Source organism: Lissotriton helveticus, chromosome 6, assembly GCF_964261635.1.
Source record: "Lissotriton helveticus chromosome 6, aLisHel1.1, whole genome shotgun sequence".
Lineage (NCBI taxonomy): Eukaryota > Metazoa > Chordata > Amphibia > Caudata > Salamandridae > Lissotriton > Lissotriton helveticus.
Window position 1 is genome coordinate 1,202,346,361 of NC_136067.1, and position 19,540 is coordinate 1,202,365,900.

Here is a 19,540-nt window from a genome sequence, read left to right on the forward strand (position 1 = left end):
TCTGTGAGAGTTAACATGAAGAACTGGTGGAATGCTGCCAGGGTTGTTAAAGTGTGCAAATTTGGGGTTCACCCTCAGCCTTCGCATAACATGCCTATGTCGCCTCTTGATGCTTCTACTCTGCCTTCTACTTCTTCTGCTCTTGCTTTGCCTCACAGCAATTCTCCTGTTCTATCTTCCCATGATGTTTCCGCATTGCCCTCTACTTCTTCTGCCACTGTTCTACCTCGCAGGGGTTCTCGCACTCGAGTCACTCCTGCCAGGTTTCGGTAATTACCGTATTTTCCTGGTTCTTGATCTATTACTGTTCTTTCCTGCTTCCGCTTTTGTTTTGTAGGAGAGAGGATAATGTAGTGTTCTGTTAGGTTTACTTTCTAGTCTTTTTAGAATCCTCCACACTCTGTGTTCTCTCTCCTCTATCTCTGTATTCCGTTTAGAATGCTGTTTTGAATTACCAACTGTTTTGATGATCTGCTGGCTGAGTGAGCTGCTGCGCAGCACTTGTTCCAATAAACCTGCTTATAAATCAACCCGTCTACAACCTATTTACTACAATATGTGCATGATACGCTATGCATATTTACCCCTTGCCCGAATAAACACAATTATAGTTGTGTCCAACGTTAGTATGCCAGTTATCCAGTCCTCCTGAAAGCAACGAGTATTAGGCCTATGATGCCAACGTCTTTACATTGTGCACGATAAATCATCGAGTTACACCCGTCTCTAGGCCTCACAGGGCCCGGACACCAGATTCAAGCTTCAAGTCTCCTGAAACCACTCCGAGGAGCGATGCAGCCCCGCCCGTATCCCTGACCCTTCACTTACTTTCTGCCAAGCAGTGCGGTGCCCGGCCTGGCCTGCCTGCCTGTCTGCCAAGAATATGTTATGCTTCTAGTTATCAGTTCAGCTCCCCGGCTTCACATTCCTAGCTAACGAACCGCATAAACATCTTCAGTTATAGTCTAGTCTTTCTGTCTCCATGCAAGAGAAATACTGAATTAATATCCATAGAAGATTCATAGCACACGCAATACACTAAGAAATATATGCATGCACCAGCCTTAGTGTCAAGTAGCTTTTGCCCTGATGACATTTAGATTCAAGCAACATGTTCTCCAAACACCAGATATCAGATATGCTATAGGTACATGTCGTCCTGACATCCCAGACTTTAGTCTCCTCTTCTAGTGCCAGAAGTCAGAGCCCCCAGCTCTCCCCAGTTACCCGTCATGGCCTGTTTGCGCGCACCAGTAGGTTAAAGGTTCTAGCTGCCCAGGTAGCCCCCTCCATGTATCCACCCATTTATGACACTTCTGTGACGTTTACATCACATGTCTTCGTGCACGCCCTGTGCACGCCTTCTTTGTACGCCCATATGTTCTTATCTTACGTTTGTCACTTGTTACGCCTACTGTATGCAATACAATTGTACTGTTTTACTATATATACTATGTAATGTTGATGAGACGTTGCAGCTGCCATTCCATTCCATTGCATGCCACATCATGGTCTTTAGGCTCGAGCCATCCGATTAAAGCCATTCTGACTCAGATATCACGGATCCTGCCTCTTATTTATTGAGCTATCTGTTTCAGTTAATGCATAGAAAAATAGTACCGGTAATTAATTATTTATTTACCACACTCTCTCCAACATACTATTGATACTTCTTCCTTTGTAAGGTATGTTAGAACTTCCAGCCATCTGCCGCTTACCCATGATTCAGCTGAAATGATAAGTAAATCAAACAAGCCCGAGTGGGGAAGATGAAAGTTGGATGGGCTGCGCCTAGCATACTCCATGCTCTGACATGTACAGAGGGCCAGTCTTGGCCCAGGGCACAGCCTAGGCATGTCCCACATGCATCCCATGCTGAGGGACTATTGTACTCCTTAAGAAGGCAGACTAGCTCCACCTCCTGCAGCCAGGGCTTCTGGTAAGTGACGTCATGATTGGATAACAAGCCCAGAGTTGAAAAAGGTTTATGCGCTTCTTGTGCTGCTGGAGCATTGTACTCCTTAAGAGGGCGGACTAGCCCTGCTTCCGGCAGTCAGGGCATGTGGTAAGTGAAGTTCTGCTGGATAACAAGTCTAGGGTCACTGAAGTCTCACTCCAATTTGCATATTTGGTGGATTCATTGACAACATTGCAGAATCATGTTCTTTAGACATTTTTCTTGCCCATTTTTTAACATGAAATAAATTAATTATCTGATGTTTGCATCCAAAACAAAAGAAGATTGCAAATTGGATACAGTTACGCTATTGAACCATCTAGCGGACAATGCGCATAAGGTATTTCCTACAGAAATGCAGTACTGTATTTAATAGTCTATCAATTTGGGTACGTTACCTGCACATATTAAAGAGACAAATAAAAGAAACTAGACAATGGGAGTGATAAAATCAAATATGAGAAAGAAAAACATACAGAATGATTCAGTAGAGGATCATAGATTTTCTTTTTATTTGTCTAAACGACTATTGCAGGAAACATATCCAAACTGAGGACAATTAAAAAAAATCACTAATTACTGTAATACTTAGAAATAATACTATAGTCCAAAAAGAGTTGTTGCAAGACAAAATTATTAATAACAACAACTCTTTAGTACATCAATTATACAATACAACAAACTCTGAAACATAGTGCATGAGGACTCATGTTAAAAGCGTGGAGCATTAAAAGATTATCCATAAAACACATGCCTTATCCATAAAAATTATAAAAAGAATCAGCGAACCTCCAAAAATTATAGAATAAATAGTCAAGATAAGTGACAACTGTAGTGTCATATGTATCATAGAGCACAGAACCCCTTTGGTCCCTAATGGACTCCGTAGCCTAGTGGCTCAACTGATTGGATGTGGTTTATAAAATTAATGACGCAGTACGTGTCAGTTAATGGTTACACTCCACAGAAATAAAGAACTGTAATACCGAGCTCCCTGTGTGGCATGATTCATTTACATGCTACTGGGATGGGGAGGACGATACAACTAGCAAGATAGGGGGTACGTAAACCCAATAGGGAATACGTAAACCCCACAACCTGAAGAGTCAAGCGTTCTCTCCCAGAGAGTTTGAAAAGGTCCAGCAAACTACTCGTGTGTGCCATGTACACCTCAGTCAAAGTGAAGGCTCAACATTTGCTGTATGTTAAGTCAAACAGCAACTCCAGTTAGTGTGAGACCTTCATAGAAAGTGAATGCCCCTTGGAAAGTTTCATTTATCCTCTGTCAGAACATTGCTAATACAACCACGATAAGAACTGCGATGCCACAAATTATCACAGATCCATAATTTATACAGTATGGTAATGCTAAAGGCAGTGATCGCCAGGTACAGAAAGTGCAACAAGCAGAGACGCGGAGACAGCCAGAGGCACAAGAACACCGTGAGCAGAAGTAGATAAGCACAAAGAAACACTATGAGGTAAAGAGCTACCAAGTATAAGAAAGTGTGAAGAAATGTCATGGGTGGTGCGCCACAGAGACAAGAAACAAGCATCTGCTTACCAAGCATCTAAAGTAAAGAGTTATCCAACCACAGCACTAGGCACAGCCACCCAAGCATAAGCACAGGGGCTGTGCTTAAAAGCCCACTGAATCCTGCCAAACCAACAAAAGAGGCAGTGAACGACAATCGGAACAGTGCAATCTTTCAGCTCTTCCATGGCTGCTGAAGAGACCACCCACTACAGCGCTACAGCCTTCCGAAAATCAGCATCCACTTTCGATGTTGCTAAGAAGCAGAATATTGGAACCAGATGGACTGTCTGGATTGAAGCTTTCGTTGACTTCCCTAATACACTGGAAAAAGCATATGACAAAAAGATCCTATATCTCAAAAACTTAGCAGGTGACAGAGTTAAAGAAGTGATAAAGAAAATACCCAGAGGAGAAGGCACTTCATACCGTCAAATTAAAGAAATACTGAATACCAAATTCAATCTGAGGCAGGACATTGACTATGAAAGGTACATCTTCAATCTGGAGAGTCAGAGAGATCGAAAATGATGGATAAATTACTTGAAAGACTTGAAATGCTCTGTAAGGTCAAATAATTAAATGAAGAAGAAGCCATGTGTCTAATAGTCATAGATGGTTGCCTGTCCGATTCCTTCAGATGCCGAATGCTGGTAGAAACGCTCAGTCTTGAGCGTGTGCTCATGGCAGCTAGAGCTGAAGAACGTGCCAACACACAAGCCACTGACATGGAGGCAGGAGGAGCCCAGACTGAATTGGCATGGAGTATGAAAAGCAAGAAAAATCACAAGGTAGAAGTTTGCCAAGTGATGCCACTGAAGAAGAAGCTGTGCTTTCAATGTGGATTTTCCTTTACTCATGGAGGTAAATGTCCTGCCATTGGGCATATATGTAAAAGCTGCAGTAAAGAGAACCATTTTGTAACAGCATGAAGAACGAGAGAAAAAGTGAGTGCCTCATGTCGTGAGGACAAAATGGCTTCCAGTGCGTCTCGTCGTAAAGACAAAATGGCCGTCAAAAGTTCCAGAATGGTTTTTAGACGTCACTATCGATGACAGTGAAGATGGATGTGCAATGTCAATGCAGACTACTGAAAGTTGTGCGCAATTGGGTCGAATTTCTTGATTGAAAGAATACAAGTTGGGAAAGAATCGACTTAAAGGTTAATCGCTGCTATATAATATTTATTACAGACAATGGTGCATTGATAAATATCAGAGCCGAAAGGCACCATGAACTGTCTCCGGTGACCTGTCTCACACCATCAAAAACAAGAGTATACATGTGGGTAGCCTCGACACCATTGCTAAGTCAAGGTCCATGTAAGGTGACTATGGGGCAGATGTATCAACATCGAGATTTGCGAATCTCAAATAGCGATTTTTTAGAAATCGCTATTTGAGATTTTCAAATTGGTATGTATGTAGAAAATCGCATTTGTTTGCGATTTCTTAAAATTACTTAATTGCGATTAGCAAATTGCGAATCGCATTTAAGGAATAATTTCCCATTCATTTTTATGGGCCAGGAGGCTCATAGAAATGAATGTGAAGTTATTCTCAATTTGCGATTCGCAATTTGAGAATCGCAAATGGAGAATAATTTCAAGGGTGCAAGGGTGTCATAAGGACACCCTGATGCACCCCTGAAATTCACATGTGTGGGCATATGGCGCACATACATGCCCTAAGGGCATGTATGTGCGCCACATGGCACCTTCAGAAATGCAAAAAAGTGTTTTTGTGAAAGAAATTAAAAATTACCACCAACTTCAAGTTGGTGGTAATTTACAATTTCTTAATGAGAAATCACACAACTTGGGTGCTTCAACATTGCATTTAAGGAATCGAAAAATTTGCGATTCCTTAAATGCAATCACAAAATAAGGAATCGCAAATTTGCGATTCCTTATTTTGCACTCAAATTTGCTACATACATACCATTTAGCGAAAATGAGTTCGCAAACGCCGAAATTCGCGAACCGATTTGAGCTTCATGCATATGGCCATATGAAACATAAAAAGATGAAGGTACAAGCCCCAATCCAAGTACTTCAGGGAGCTTTTTCAAGGGCATGTTTGCTTAGCTTCAACACTGCTGCTGACATGGGACTAAGGTCTGTAAATTACAATGTCAATGCTCATCACAACATAGTGAATCAGTTTGCGTCATTGTTTCTTGGATTAGGAAACCTTAAGCTAAAGAAAAGTGCGACTCCAAATTAATTAGAACATTCGTCCTGTGAATTGCCTTACATCTAAAAGAGGCAGTGGAAAAAGAAATTGAGACTTTACTAAAACATGATATCATTGAGCGCTCTACTGGTTAAAAGCCATTGGTGTCGCCGATAGCAGTGGTACCTAAAAAGGACAGTGGAGGGTCTGTGTTGAAAGGTTTCAAGCAAACAAGGCAATCAAAACAGAATGAAACCCAGGTCCGCATATTGCCGATATGATTAACCAGTTGAATGGTGCCAAAGTATTTTTGCTCCTTGATCTTAACAAACGATATCATCAGCTTGAATTGGAAAAAAATTGAAGGTACATTACTACCTTTTCAACTAATGTTGGGTAGTTCAGATATAAAAGATTGAGTTTTAGAGTGTCTTCAGCAACCAAACTATTCCAAGCTATCATTTGCCGCATCATACAGCCTGTCACACTTGTGTTCGATTGTAGTGAAGCTATACTAGTATATGGGGCCACAGGAAAGGAACGTGGTAAAGTGTGCCATCTACTTGCTGATGCAGGTCTTACGTTGAATACAGAAAAGTGCGGAATTTCCAAAACAAAACTAAAATTCTTTGGACACATTTTCTCGGAAGTGGGAATAATTGAGATCCAGCCAAGGTTCAGGCTTTTTTCTTGGTATGGCCAGCTACTGTTCCAGGTACATCCTCGACTTTGCCACTGTGAGTGCCCCATTGAGAGAGTTAATGAAACGGAATGTTTCGTTTCAGTGGTCATGGGAGCATGATCAAAGTTTCAAGATGATTAAGCATGCAGTCGAAAATGCTACTGAAATGGCTTACTTTGATCTGAAATTGCACACAGAGATTGTTGTGGATGCCAGTTCAGTGGATTTGGGCATGATTCATTCCCAACATAGTGGACATACGAATGCACAAAGGCATATTGTAGCTTATTCTAGCCGACGTTTGTCACACACTGCCTATCGCCAAACAATACTTCCACCGGGGCGAGGGGTGGTGAGCGGCGGCCATTGGGGAGGTTAGAGTGCTAGTGGTTGGGCCAGACGATAAATTGCGAGGCCAATGCGACCACGCAGCGGGCGCACCGCTGTTGCACCAAAGGCAAGCTCGTCTGCGCCCGTTCGCGCTCAGCCCGGGCTCAGGGCCAGGAACTCTGATTCTTTGATGCCGCATCGCTTGATCTATTCTAGCAATTTCTTGAGGGAACTAGACCCTCTGGGAGGCTCTGCTCGATGTCCTAGTTTTCAGCTGTGGATTAAATCTGAGGCTATGGCAAAGTATTGCACCAACTGTTCCGATACTCTCCCCCTCATCCTGTCGCTTCCGGGTAATTCTTTGGTCAGGGGTAGATGGGAGGCAGGGAGGCAGAAGCCTAGGGTCGAGCCTGATTTCAAATGCCTCCTCCTAAACGCCAGATCATTAGTTAAACACAGCGCAGAGTACTCCCTGCTTATTGAGGAACAGGATGTCAAGATGGCCTTCATTACAGAGGCCTGGACTGACAGTACGTCAGGGCCTGACATTATTAAAGCTTCTCCCCCAGACTTTCTCTGCAACAGGCTTGACAGGAAAGGAGGGGGCCTAGCTGTCATATATCACAAGAGCCTTATGCCCTCATTTGTGGCTGCTTCCAATGAAGACTGCAAGGCACTATCAGTTAGTGTGAGCTATGCACCACAAGACACGTTTAAAGCCATGCTCATTTATCGACCTTCAGGCCCTAGAGGTGTTTTTTTGGAGTCTTTGGGCTCACTGCTGGAGAAGGGGTTCTGCGCCAAAACCTTTACCATCTTGGTGGACTCTTGAAGACTCCTTCAACGCAGATACCTCCAGACTGCTGGAAATAATGGGGGGAGGGGACCTTTCGCAACGGGCGGAAGACCCGACACATAAGGCAGGCCACACCTTAGATGGAATCTTCATTAATACCTCTAGTGTTTTCGTTCTGGATATAGTGCCACTCCCTTGGTCAGACCACGCCGGAATCATTTTTGCTAGTGCCCAACCCCACACCAAATTACCCAGTTCAATGCCTAGGGAGAAGATAGCTACACAAGCCTGGAAAAATATCAACAGCGCAAGCTTTGACAAAACTTTGACAGACTCGATTCCTAACCTTCCCACCAACATAGAGGAAGCCAAAAGGGCTTTTGAGGGGTGGATTGACTCTGCCTGCGAGAGACTAGCACCTGTCAAATTGTGCTCTCCCAGACGTGGATCTCCCTCTGCCCCATGGTTCTCTCAGAACCTACAGGATCTTAAATCTTAGTGCAAGAGGCTGGAGCGTCTCTGGAGAAATGGGTACATACTGGGTACAGTCTGACCAATAAAAAAGTCTACAAAAATAGTCTTACAGCCTATAAAAAAAACACTTCAGGAAGCAAAAAAAAAACTATTTCTCTCAAAAGATTGCCGGAGCAAAATCTTCAGTTAAGGAATTGTTTAGAACAGTGTCTAATCTTACGACTCCCCCCAAACCTACTACTCAAAGTAGCCCAGAATTTTGTGACTCTAGTGTTGAGGCACTCAGGTCTATTGAAACATACCACCCCCCTACGTTCAACAATTTTATCCCATTGGGGAATAAAGCGGTTAATAATGTTTTGTTGCTTTGCAGATCTGGCTCCCCTAATGACCCGTGTCCGGCTGCTGTAATTAAAATTTCATCGATCATCATCTCCAACACTCTAACATCTTTACTTAACCAGGTATTGGGGCCAGGGAACTACCCTGTTGCCTGGAAAACAGCCTCATTCCTGCCACTTTAAAAAAAAAAAACAATTTAGATCGCAGTGATCCTAATAACTACAGACCTATCTCCCATTACCTGCAATTAAGCCTGTTCCTGGAGAACAATAGCATTCTGGACCCCTCTCAATATGGGTTCCGCACAGGTCACAGTACGGAGCCAGCCCTGATTAAAGCTACGGAGGAGGTGCATGAGGCGGTGGACCAGGGAGGCTCAGCAATTTTGATCATGCTGGATCTGCCGGCTGCCTTCGATAGGGCCATCATGAGGTTCTGATGGATCGTTTATCGAAGGCTGGAGTCCAGGGTGATGCCTGGAACTTATTAGGATCTTTTTTGGCCGACAGAGTACAATCGGTAGAGATTGGTGGAGTAAGATCTAAACCATTCTCCCTCCCCTGTGGGGTTCCACAGGGCTCATCACTTAGCCCAATGCTCTTTAATGTTTATGTGAGACAACAGGCTGCCCTTATAAGATCCTTTGGGCTACTGTTAACATCATACGCTGATGACACTCAAATCGTGCTATCTCTGCAGTGAGGTAAAGAAGTTGAAAAGTCCCCAAGCTGCCACGACTGTGGCAATAACCAGCTGGATGACTGCCAACTGCCTGAAGTTGAACGCAGGCAAAACAGAGGTGATCATTTTTGGGAATAATCCCAACCTCTGGTCCCCAGCATGGTGGCCCAGTGATATGGGCCCTCCGCCACCACCTGTACGGAAGGTTAAAAGCATGGGAGTGATTGTGGACAACACCCTTACTTTTGGGGACCAGGTTAGTAGTGTGGTAACCACCAGCTTTTTTATACTGAGAACACTAAAGAAAATAAAACTTCTCCTCATGGACAAAACCTTCAGAACAGTTGTATCAGCTCTTGTTCTCTCCCGCCTGGATTACTGTAACAGCTTGTATCTGACTATCAATAAGAAACATCTCACAGGCACCCCGAGATTTGTGTCGGTTAGAAATGGGCAACACCACCTTCACTGGCTCCCGGTTAAACAACAGGCCCAATTCAAAGCCCTTTGCACTGTTTTCAAAGCCCTGAGGGGACTGGCCCGGAAGATCTAACAAAACGCATCCTGGAAGAGCATTGTGCTCCATGGACGCAAAGAGGGCAGCTGTTCCGAAGACCAAAAAGGCAAACTGGGGCGGGAATAGCTTTGTCTTCAGAGCCACCTTGGCATGGAACGACCTCCCGCTGTATCTAAGGTCTGCCACGGAATTCCTATCATTTAGAAAAGGCTTGAAAACATGGTTGTTTCCAGTTCAGCCTTAGGTCAGTTGCAGGTATAGATGCTCTCAGGTAGACAGTGCACAACGCCAGGACACCTTTGGGTAGCAGCGCGCTTTACAAACTCCCAAAAAACCAAACAAGCTTACTCGCAACCTGAGAAAGAAAGCCTAGCTGTTGTGTGGGCTTGCAAACACTTTCATGTGTTTCTGTATCAATCAATCAATCAATCAAAACATTTGTAGAGCATGCTACTCACCCGTGAGGGTCTCAAGGTGATGGGGGGTGGGGGGAGCAGCTACTGGTCGAACAGCCAGGTATTGAGGAGTCTCCTGAAGGTCAGCAGGTCTTGGGTCTGCCGTAGGTGGGCGGGGAGGGTGTTCCACGTCTTGGTGGCGAGGTGGGAGAATGATCTGCCGCCGGTGGTAGTTTGACGGATGCGTGGGACGGTAGCTAGGGCAAGGTCGGCCGAGCGAAGCTGGCGGTTCGGGGTGTAGAAAGATAGTTGTTCGTTAAGATATGTTAGTCCGGCGTTGTAGAGAGCCTTGTGGGCGTGGGTGAGGAGATTGAAGGTGATCCTATTGTTGACCGGGAACCAGTGCAGGTCTCAGGTGGGTGGTGTTGCGGCTGTGGCGAGGGAGTCTGAGGATGAGGCGTGCGGAGGTGTTTTATATACATTGGAGTGTCTTTTGGAATGTGGCCATGATTCCTGCGTAGAGGGTGTTGCCGTAATCCAGCCTAGTGCTAATGAGTGCTTGGGTGACCGTCCTTCTGGTTTTGGTGGGGATCCATCTGTAGATCTTTCGGAGCATGTGGAGGGTGTTGAAGCAGGAGGAGGAGACGGCGTTAACTTGCCGGGTCATAGAGAGCATGGGGTCCAGGATGAAGCCCAGGTTGTATGCGTGTTTGGTGGGAGTCGGGGCAGTTCCCAGCATGCTGGTCACCAGGAGTCGGCCCATGTGGAGGGGGTGGATCGGAGGATGAGGACCTCTGGGGCTTGTTCGCATTCAACTTCAGTTGGCTAGTCTTCATCCAGTCTGCGATTGCCTCCATACCCTCGTGGAGGTTGGATTTGGCGGTGGCTGGATCCTTGGTGAGGGTGAGGATCAGCTGGGTATCGTCGGCATAGGAGACGATGCTGAGTTGGTGTGTCTGGGTGTTTGTAGGCTTCTCTAGATGGCCGCTGAACCAGGGACCAAAAACGCAGGTGCTCCCCTAGTAAGGTTGTTTTGCTATAGATAATTTTGATGTACCTACAATACATTTTGGGCCCTGCCCCGTAGCAGGCACTTGGCCCACCTACACAAGTGAGGTACCATTTTTATAGGGAGACCCAGGGGAACACTGGGTGGTAGGAAATTTGTGTTAGTCCGGTGATCGCAGAACTTTCCCACACAGACATGTGAGGAAAATTTGATTTATTTTTGCAAAATGTGATGATGGCAGGAGATTCTGAGTAAGAAAAAGTTAGGGGATCCACGCAAGTCGCATGTACCCGGACTCCCCTCCGGTGTCTAGTTTTCAGAAATGTCTGGGTTTCGTAGGTTTCCCTAAATGGGCACCGAGTCTGGGACCGAAAAGGCAGATGACCCCCTTGCAATACCAGTTGTTTTGTGATAGATAGGGGCACCCCCGGGGGCAGAAAGACTGTGCCCACTATATTTAAGTGGGGTGGGGGCACTAACATGCCCATTCTGGGCAGCCCCTGCCCCTACCTAAGGTAAAAATTATACTACCTGGTGGTTAGTTTGCTTCCTGTCCCCCTGGGGGTGTGCAGATCGGGGGTTATTGCCCCATTTGTCCCCCTCCCCCCCGGTGAAGCAGAAAGGCTGGCTAGTTTTTAGGTCTCGGCTAGCGTAAGACTGCGTACATGCGCAGTCTCGCTGGCGAGACTTAATGACAGAGTGAGTTTCACTAGCGAGGTTAAGCGCCGCCCCTCTTTTCCATTGGCTGGCGTTCACCGTTCATGCTAAACGGTGGCCAGCCATTGGAAAAGAGGTCGCCGTGACATACTTCTTTCTCTTTAAGCCCCGTCCTTTTCAGACTGGGTTCCCAGACTTCCTTCTGCTGTAAAAGATTTGTTATCTTTATGGGGCCTGCCCCATAAAGATTAGAAACCTTTTATAGCAGAAGGAAGTCGGGGGAAGAGAAAAGTCTCACCCGCTACTCCCACACCCATGTCTGTTGCCCCCTCCAACTCCCCCTAGCTGTGTTACTCTCACTTCCCTCATCCACCGCTCCTCCGGGGCTCTGCCCACCGGCACTTTGTAAGCCGAGCACTTAAGCCCCCACCCATGCAGCACTTCTTGCGCTGCACCCCCAGCACTCGCTCCTACCCCATCTCCCCCGGTGCTCTCCCACCTCTCCGGATCTGCACACCGGCTGCAACTTCGGGATCCGCTAGTTCCCAGCAGCCCTGCCCCCAGCTCCGTGCACGGGGGGACCCGGCTCCGTACACACAAATCACTGCGCACTGGCCACTTTCATTGCAAACGGCGCAGATGTTGCAAGGTGCTGTCTGCTTCCAAGGGGTCCGGTGCCCCCCAGCCAGGGGGCACAGGACTGGAAATGGCGGAAATGGTGGCGCCCGGGGAGCTTTGAGACGGGCCGCCATCGCTGGGTCGGTGTGCCTTCTTTGCTTTAAAAAAGCTTGCCCGCCATCAGGGATCAGATTGGGGAGGACTGAGCTTTGCTCCTGACACCATCGTGCCTGCTGAAGGTACCGCTCCAGGCCCTGTGCGGCCGTGAGAGGGAACGAGGTAGCGTAGAACTCGGGTGACTGCGGCGGCTGCAGTGAAGGCGGGCTCCTGTGTGCCCGGCGCCGGAGGTGGTGAGTGCGGCGCGGCCTAGCACAGGTCCATGGTGGCAGAGGCGGGTGCAGGCCGGGTGCGGGCTGCATCCCGTGAGGCGCAGAAAGGTGCTGGGGTGCGTGGGTGGCCCGGGAATTCACTGGGTGTGGCAGCAGCTATATACGCATTGAAAACAGACACGCAACTCTCTGCCCTGAAGGTGTCCCGTCTGCTGGTCCCTCTCTGGCGGCGATTGGGACGGATCATGCCCATTTTTTAGTGGCCTGCCCCATAAAGATTAGAAACCTTTTACAGCAGAAGGAAGTCAGGGGAAGAGAAAAGTCTCACCTGCTACTCCCACAACCATGCCTGTTTTCCCCTCCCACTCCCCCTAGCTGTGTTACTCTCGCTTCCCTCGTCCACCGCTCCTCCGGGGCTCTGCCCACCGGCACTTTGTAAGCCAAGCACTTAAGCCCACCCATGCAGCACTTTTTGCGCTGCACCCCCAGCACTCGCACTTACCCCATCTCCCTCGGGGCTCTCCCACCGGGCTCCGTGGTTTCCACCCCTCCGGATCCACACACCGACTGCAACTTCGGGATCCGCTAGTTCCCAGCAGCCCTGCCCCCGGCTCCGTGCACGGGGGGGGGACCCGGCTCCTTGCACACAAATCACTGGGCACCGGCCACTTTCAATGCAAACGGCGCAGATGTTGCAAGGGGCTATCTGCTTCTGGGTGCGGGCGGCGTCCCGTGAGCCGCAGAAAGGTGCTGGGGTGCATGCGTGGCCCGGGAATTCACTGGGTGCGGCAGCAGCTATATACGCATTGAAAACAGACACGCGGCTCTCTGCCCTGAAGGTGTCCCGTCTGCTGGTCCCTCTCTGGCGGAGATTGGGACGGATCATGCCCATTTTTTAGTGGGGCACTCAGCGACTGACTTACTGCCAGTATCTGGCCCTACGACACGGCCCCCGTCCACGGGATCGACTCCCGTCTTCTATCCCGATACCTGAGGCCTCATGTATTTGGAGCGGCCCTGGCCGAAACAGACTCTGGTGAGTGCCGCCGCGCACCCCGCAGGTAAGACCGCCCGCAGCCCCTTTCCAGTATAGCCGGAAGATTAATCTGAACCGGCGAAGCGGCGTGTCCCAGTTGCAGCTACGGGGCCTGCGGGGGAGGGGCACGCACCGTAACAACACGCGCCTCACCTTCTCCAGCCCGGGACCTTCTCCTGCTCTTGCCTACAGCCCGGTGTGGGGCGATGTAATTAATCTGGGGGTTAAGGAGCGAGGCACCCCCTGTGACAACACTGATTCACCACTCGACACCTAGTTTGTTGTCTCACCATGAAAGAATGAGTTAACATCGTGAGGATTCCAACTTGTAACCAGCAGGGTTCACAATCTAACACCAACTGGTGGGATCAGGTAGGAGGTGTGCACATGTCCCCCCTTCTGTGTGTTCGAACTCCATCCTATGTGTGACCCCCACAGAATTCACAATGTGGCACCTATTGCTGGTATGAAGTAGGAGATGGGGACATGTCCCCCTCCTGTGCGCATGAGCTCCTCCTGCATATGACCCCTCATGCGCATATGAGCACCTCCTGTGCAGATGAGACCATTTTTGTGCGTGTGACGCCCCTCCTGTGCGTGTGATGCCCCTCCTGTGAGTATCGTCCTGTCCTGTGACTGTGAGCCCCTGTGTGTATCCCTACTACACTCTCTGTGTGTGTGTGGCTCTGTGTGTGTGTGGCTGTGTGTGTGTGTGTGTGTGAGTGTGGCTCTGTGTGTGTGTGTGTGTGTGTGGCTCTGTGTGTGTGTGTGTGGCAATGTGTGTGTGTGGCTGTGTGTGTGGCTCTGTGTGTGTGTGGCTCTGTGTGTGTGTGTGTGTGGCTCTGTGTGTGTGTGTGTGTGGCTCTGTGTGTGTGTGTGTGTGGCTCTGTGTGTGTGTGTGTGGCTCTGTGTTTGTATGTATGTGTGTGTAGCTCTGTGTGTGGCTCGGTGTGTGTGTGGCTCTGTGTGTGTGGCTCTGTGTGTGAGTGTGTGGCGGTGTGTGTGTGTGGCTGTGTGTGTGTGTGTGTGTGTGTGTGCAAATGCAATAGGTCTCGCATTTGCGAGAGATAAAGCTATTGGCATTGTAAATGACAATGCCATTTATGTATCTGTTTTCAAAACCAACCCATAAATAAAAAGTTTGTCATTTACAATGCCAATAGCTCTAACATTTTCGAAGGCGAGACCTATTGCATTGCAAATGCTTGTTTTTTGAGGGGGTGGTGGATAAGAAAAATTAATTGCTTGGATCTCTGCAACTGTGCTTATGGAACATTAATGGTCTAGTAAGCAAAACATCTCACTCAGAATGTTTTGCCTACTTGCAAACCATTGATGTACTTATTCTGCAGGAGACATGGCTTAACGATCCTTTAAACACATTGGAGTTTACAATCTGTTTCTGCCGGCTTGCAAAGAAGCAAAATATGGCCATCCAAGGGGTGGCTCAGCAACATACATGTTTGTACAAGTAAAGGTTCATCTAAGGCACTACACTCTAACTCTCTGACAACAAACACAGTTGAAATCATAATCAACTGCCAGTATATTAAAACTCAGGTTGCAATCATCAATGTTTACATGGCCCTTCTGGTAACGGTGATATGAGAAGTCAGGCTAAAGGCTTCAAGATCGCTGACAGGAAATCTTACGGCTCCAGCAAGAGGAATTAATACAGAACTGGTGGCTTCAGAGGACTTCAACATTCACCTATTGGGAACTTCCTATTGATCTAGCTCATGGCAGCACAATCCCTACCCTGGGATATACCAGTCCAGGACAGAAATGGAACCGGTAAACTAAACAAATTCGGCAGGCAGCGGTTAAGCAATTTGGAGCACTTAAACTTGTGCACACTTAGTGGACGATTCCCAGTGGATAAACATCCAGCAGCCTCATATCACTGAAACTCAGCCAGCTCTAAAATAGATTACACCTTTGTCACCCTATCATTACTACATAATGTAGCTTAATTTCTTCTTGGCAAGAAGTGGGATCGCAAACATCTTCCTCAAGATGTGACCTACCAGGCAGCCACTGGAGTATTTAATTGATCAAAGGAGGCACGGTACTCACTATTAATAACAAAATCATTAAATATCCCCCTATGACCATAAGTGATTTATCAGATTCAGCAAAGGTGTTACTATAGCAATACCTGGCAACCTCCAACAATGCCCTAATTATCTGCTAGTTATTCGCAAGATGGCTCACGGATAAATTTGGTACTCCAGTTAAAGCAGGTGATCAAACATGGAGCACTCAATCAGAGGGGATCATCCACTTGGGACAAATTAAACTAAAGACTGCAAAAATGACCATAAAACAAGCACTAAAAGCCCTCCATCAAAGGCCCGGAGATTCCTATTTACAATCAATGCTGAGAAAGTATAAAACCTCATTAAAGAAACTGAAATAGGCTATAAAAAGGCAGCAGGATCACTTACTATGAGCCAAATTAATTTGTGATTTAAGGAACAACCACACTCTACAATTTGGGCAAACAACGAACAAACGTCTGCACCCTGCCCAAGGAGGGATAACCTCATACCTGTCAGAGGAAACTTGGGCATAATTTCTGACCGATCACTTTAACCAGCACTCGGCTGTCAGCTCAACCAGTCAGGGCCCACGATCAAACACAGACAACAGGCTGCAACTGCTATAAACTAAGGGGAGCTCACCCACCACTTGCTTCACTTCAGTCAACGCAGAACTGCTTAACAAACATCCCCGATGAGCGTGGAGTCAATTAGACAGCAAATATCAAAGAGTAGAAGTGAGGGGCCCCTGGCCCGAATGTCATCCCTGCAGCTCTCTTTATGCTTGGTGTAGCCTAAAGGGCTGAAAAACATGCACCCGTCTTCAATCATGTCCTCACAGAGCGAGCAACACCAGCTTTATGGGGAGGGTCCATAATCTCTCCTGTCTTCAGGGGGGGAGAAAAAACCTCTGCTAAAAATTACCGCCTTAGAGGGCTCATTAATAACGAAGCCCAATACTTTGCAGAAACACTTCTTTTAAAGCTATCAACCTGGGCCTCTGACAATGCTATAATTCTGCTAAATCAGATGGGCGTTTCCAAATTAACTGGCACTGCCGCATATGGACTAATTGCTTATCCCATTTGCCTTGAACATTCTATCATTTTCTGACCCACTTGACCATCTATAAACCAGTTAAGAACTTATAGGAGAGGGTGAACCCTGATAAATCGACGGAGCTCGCAAGGACTATGACTTGCCTTTTTTTAAGAACCTTATCTGCTCACTTAGAAAGTTGTATTTTATCCTGAGACCTTGCATACCCTTCCCAGATCACTTTCGTGATATTTTGCACATCCTGGATAACGAACCTATCCTTTGTAAAGGGCAGGCAAGTGCTGAAGATTCATCATAGCTCGCACTTTATCTCGCTCATAAGCACTTTTTCCTGTTCACTCAAGTAGTTCTATTCTATCCAGAGTCCTTGCAAATTCCTCGTCCTGATCACCCATGCGAATTTGTACAGTATTTAATGAACCTGCCTATATAGTGGGCTGCCAAGCACTGAAGGTCTGTTTTACCTTGTACTTTATTTGTTTTATAAGCACTTTACCTGCTAGTTAAACAGTTATCTATATGAACTATGCTTGCATTTTTTTGTTCCTTTCCATCCTTTGACTTTGCATTTGCCCTTCCCAGGTGCTCTTGCATTTTTTGCACACCTTGTTTAAATTCTCAAATCAGGCCAAAAGACAGGCATTCATTATAACAGCCCTCACATAAGGACTGTTCCCTGGTCAGGGCCTGAATCCTAAACTGAGGTTAACCAAATATGTCAGGTAACTCCTTTTTGCTTTGTGTGTCTTTTTTCATTCTGCTTATAATATTGAGCCATGGCTGTTTGAGCATTGAACAGTAAACAACAACGAGGATCTGTCATTACATCTGAAATTGTATAATTGTGTTATGGTGTTGCTTGGCATTGTATTATTGCCTATGTCGTCTACTGTTTTAATTGTTTGCAATGGTTTTAACTAACCGAGTAATAATACACTTGAAACTAACCTGCGTTCAGCTAGTAGTAACATAGACATCAATTTGACGAGCTGGCTAGGGATGTGTGATGACATAGGATTGAAATGTATTTAGGGTTCATTCAATAATGATGCCTTCTGAGTTACAATAATCAATGCAATACTTACTTCTCATTATATAAATACCTCTTAATAAATATTAGTCTACATTAAAATACCAATTAAAATGCCAATACTCGTTTGTGTACTTATTTCAGGGTTCAAGCAAGGAGGGCATCTGCATGTCACCTGGTGATAATAGGTTTGTCAGACTCCTAACATGCTTCCCCATATAAGCATAACTCCATGGAACGGGTAAGCGACACCTGCCAGTTTAAAAAAATATTGCAGTATCCTTTTGGGGGATTACAAAATTTGTTTGCGTGACCCTAATAATCATGGGAAACACATTACAACCCTGAAACAACCTTCCTTCCAGAAGGCTGGCTGTACACAAACAGCCTAAGATAAATAAATCATGTAGCTAAGACAATGTTTTTCTTCAGGAAAACTCACATTTTCTTCTAGACTCACTTAAATGCTGCCTAAATACAAACTGAAATGTACTCCCATGGAGAAAGATCTCTATAGGTTTCCATTCAGTAATGTGCCACCGTATAGAGAAATCCTAAAAACAGTAGATAAAAACATTTGTGAAAGCCGAGTAAAATACAATTTACACTGTGAAGAACGTTTCAGAACCAATCCGAGCTCTGTTTTAAAATATGATCTGATTCAATATCTCAACAAACCACATCACACTATTTAATTATTTGAAAGATTTACCTTCACACGTGAAGCAACTCCTGGAATTCTGAGAATGCCTTCGGTGAGCAGCCCCAGCTCTTCTATGTGGGAGATGAGCTGTAAACACATAGCAATATGTTCAAAGGAAGCTAAATGATACTGATGTCAAAAGTCACAAAGAAAATAGCAATATTTTGACGTACACAGATAATTAGGGTTGTGTATTGCATTGTTCAATAGACACTCAGAGACACTGAGATGGGTACTTCAGATCATTAAGGTTTACTATAAGGTGTGAGGGATGTCACAATTCATTTCTGTGCACTCTATTTTTCACTGCCACTCTTCCTCTTTCGTGCCCATCACAGATTAAGTTCAGTGTTTAATTTATGCCAGTGGTTACAGCCGGAGGGCACCTGCACTCAATATTAGGGACAAGTACATATTTGTCATCATCTGACATTACCCCGGCGCAAGAGAGAAAGACATAAGAAATAAGGGGGGAAGAGAGCAATAGGAAGAGTGTAGAAGGGAGAAACCTGGGATAAGGTGACCTACAAGAGTGAGATAAAAAGACAGGAAGTTGAGAGTGGTGGAAAAATGAGCCACGAGGTCAAATCAAGTCTAGACTGCCTTCATATTCAGCCACTCCGGTATTTAACAGCCTAATGGTGAGCTTCTAAGAAAAATGTTGGCCCTCTACATTTATTTATTAATTTGAGTTTATAAATTAAACCCTGATGGATATAGATCCAGAGCTGAGCCAGCCCTCTTACCACTTCTTATCCGATAGACCTTTTTCACTGACTGAGAGGTAAAGGGAGTTAGCATTTAATCAAGTAATCTTATTGACAGCGCAGACCATTTGGCCACACAGTAAGGACCAGGAATCAGTGACTATAGTTAAAAAGATGTGTAACAAGTTAGCAGTCAAGTGAGGGTAATTGAACCTCAATACCATGCTGAGTAGATACAGAATAACCACTGGATAATCCAACCTCCTAAATACGTTCAGGTACCAGAATAAGGCAAACAAGAAGTTCAGTTACAGCAATGCAGAAAATTAATAGCAGAATCTGATGCTAAGAGAAGAAAAAAAGCAGGGAGAAGCAGGTAATTAAGAAAATGCAGGGGAAGTGCAGGAAGATGCTAGCATTTCAGAAGCTCGATCAAGAGTCTTTTGGGGATTGTACTATAAGTATTAG

General features: G+C 46.0%; 1 protein-coding gene across 3 annotated transcripts in view; it reads right to left on the reverse strand.

Annotated features, from left to right (window-relative positions):
- Nucleotides 1-19,540, reverse strand: part of ARHGAP18 (Rho GTPase activating protein 18) — an 843,873-nt gene that overhangs the window by 325,940 nt on the left and 498,393 nt on the right. For all 3 annotated transcript variants that reach the window (XM_078648922.1, XM_078648923.1, XM_078648924.1), the window contains one exon: nt 18,375-18,452. In XM_078648922.1, coding sequence (XP_078505048.1) covers nt 18,375-18,452 — 78 coding nt within the window. The remainder of the gene's footprint in view (nt 1-18,374; nt 18,453-19,540) is intronic.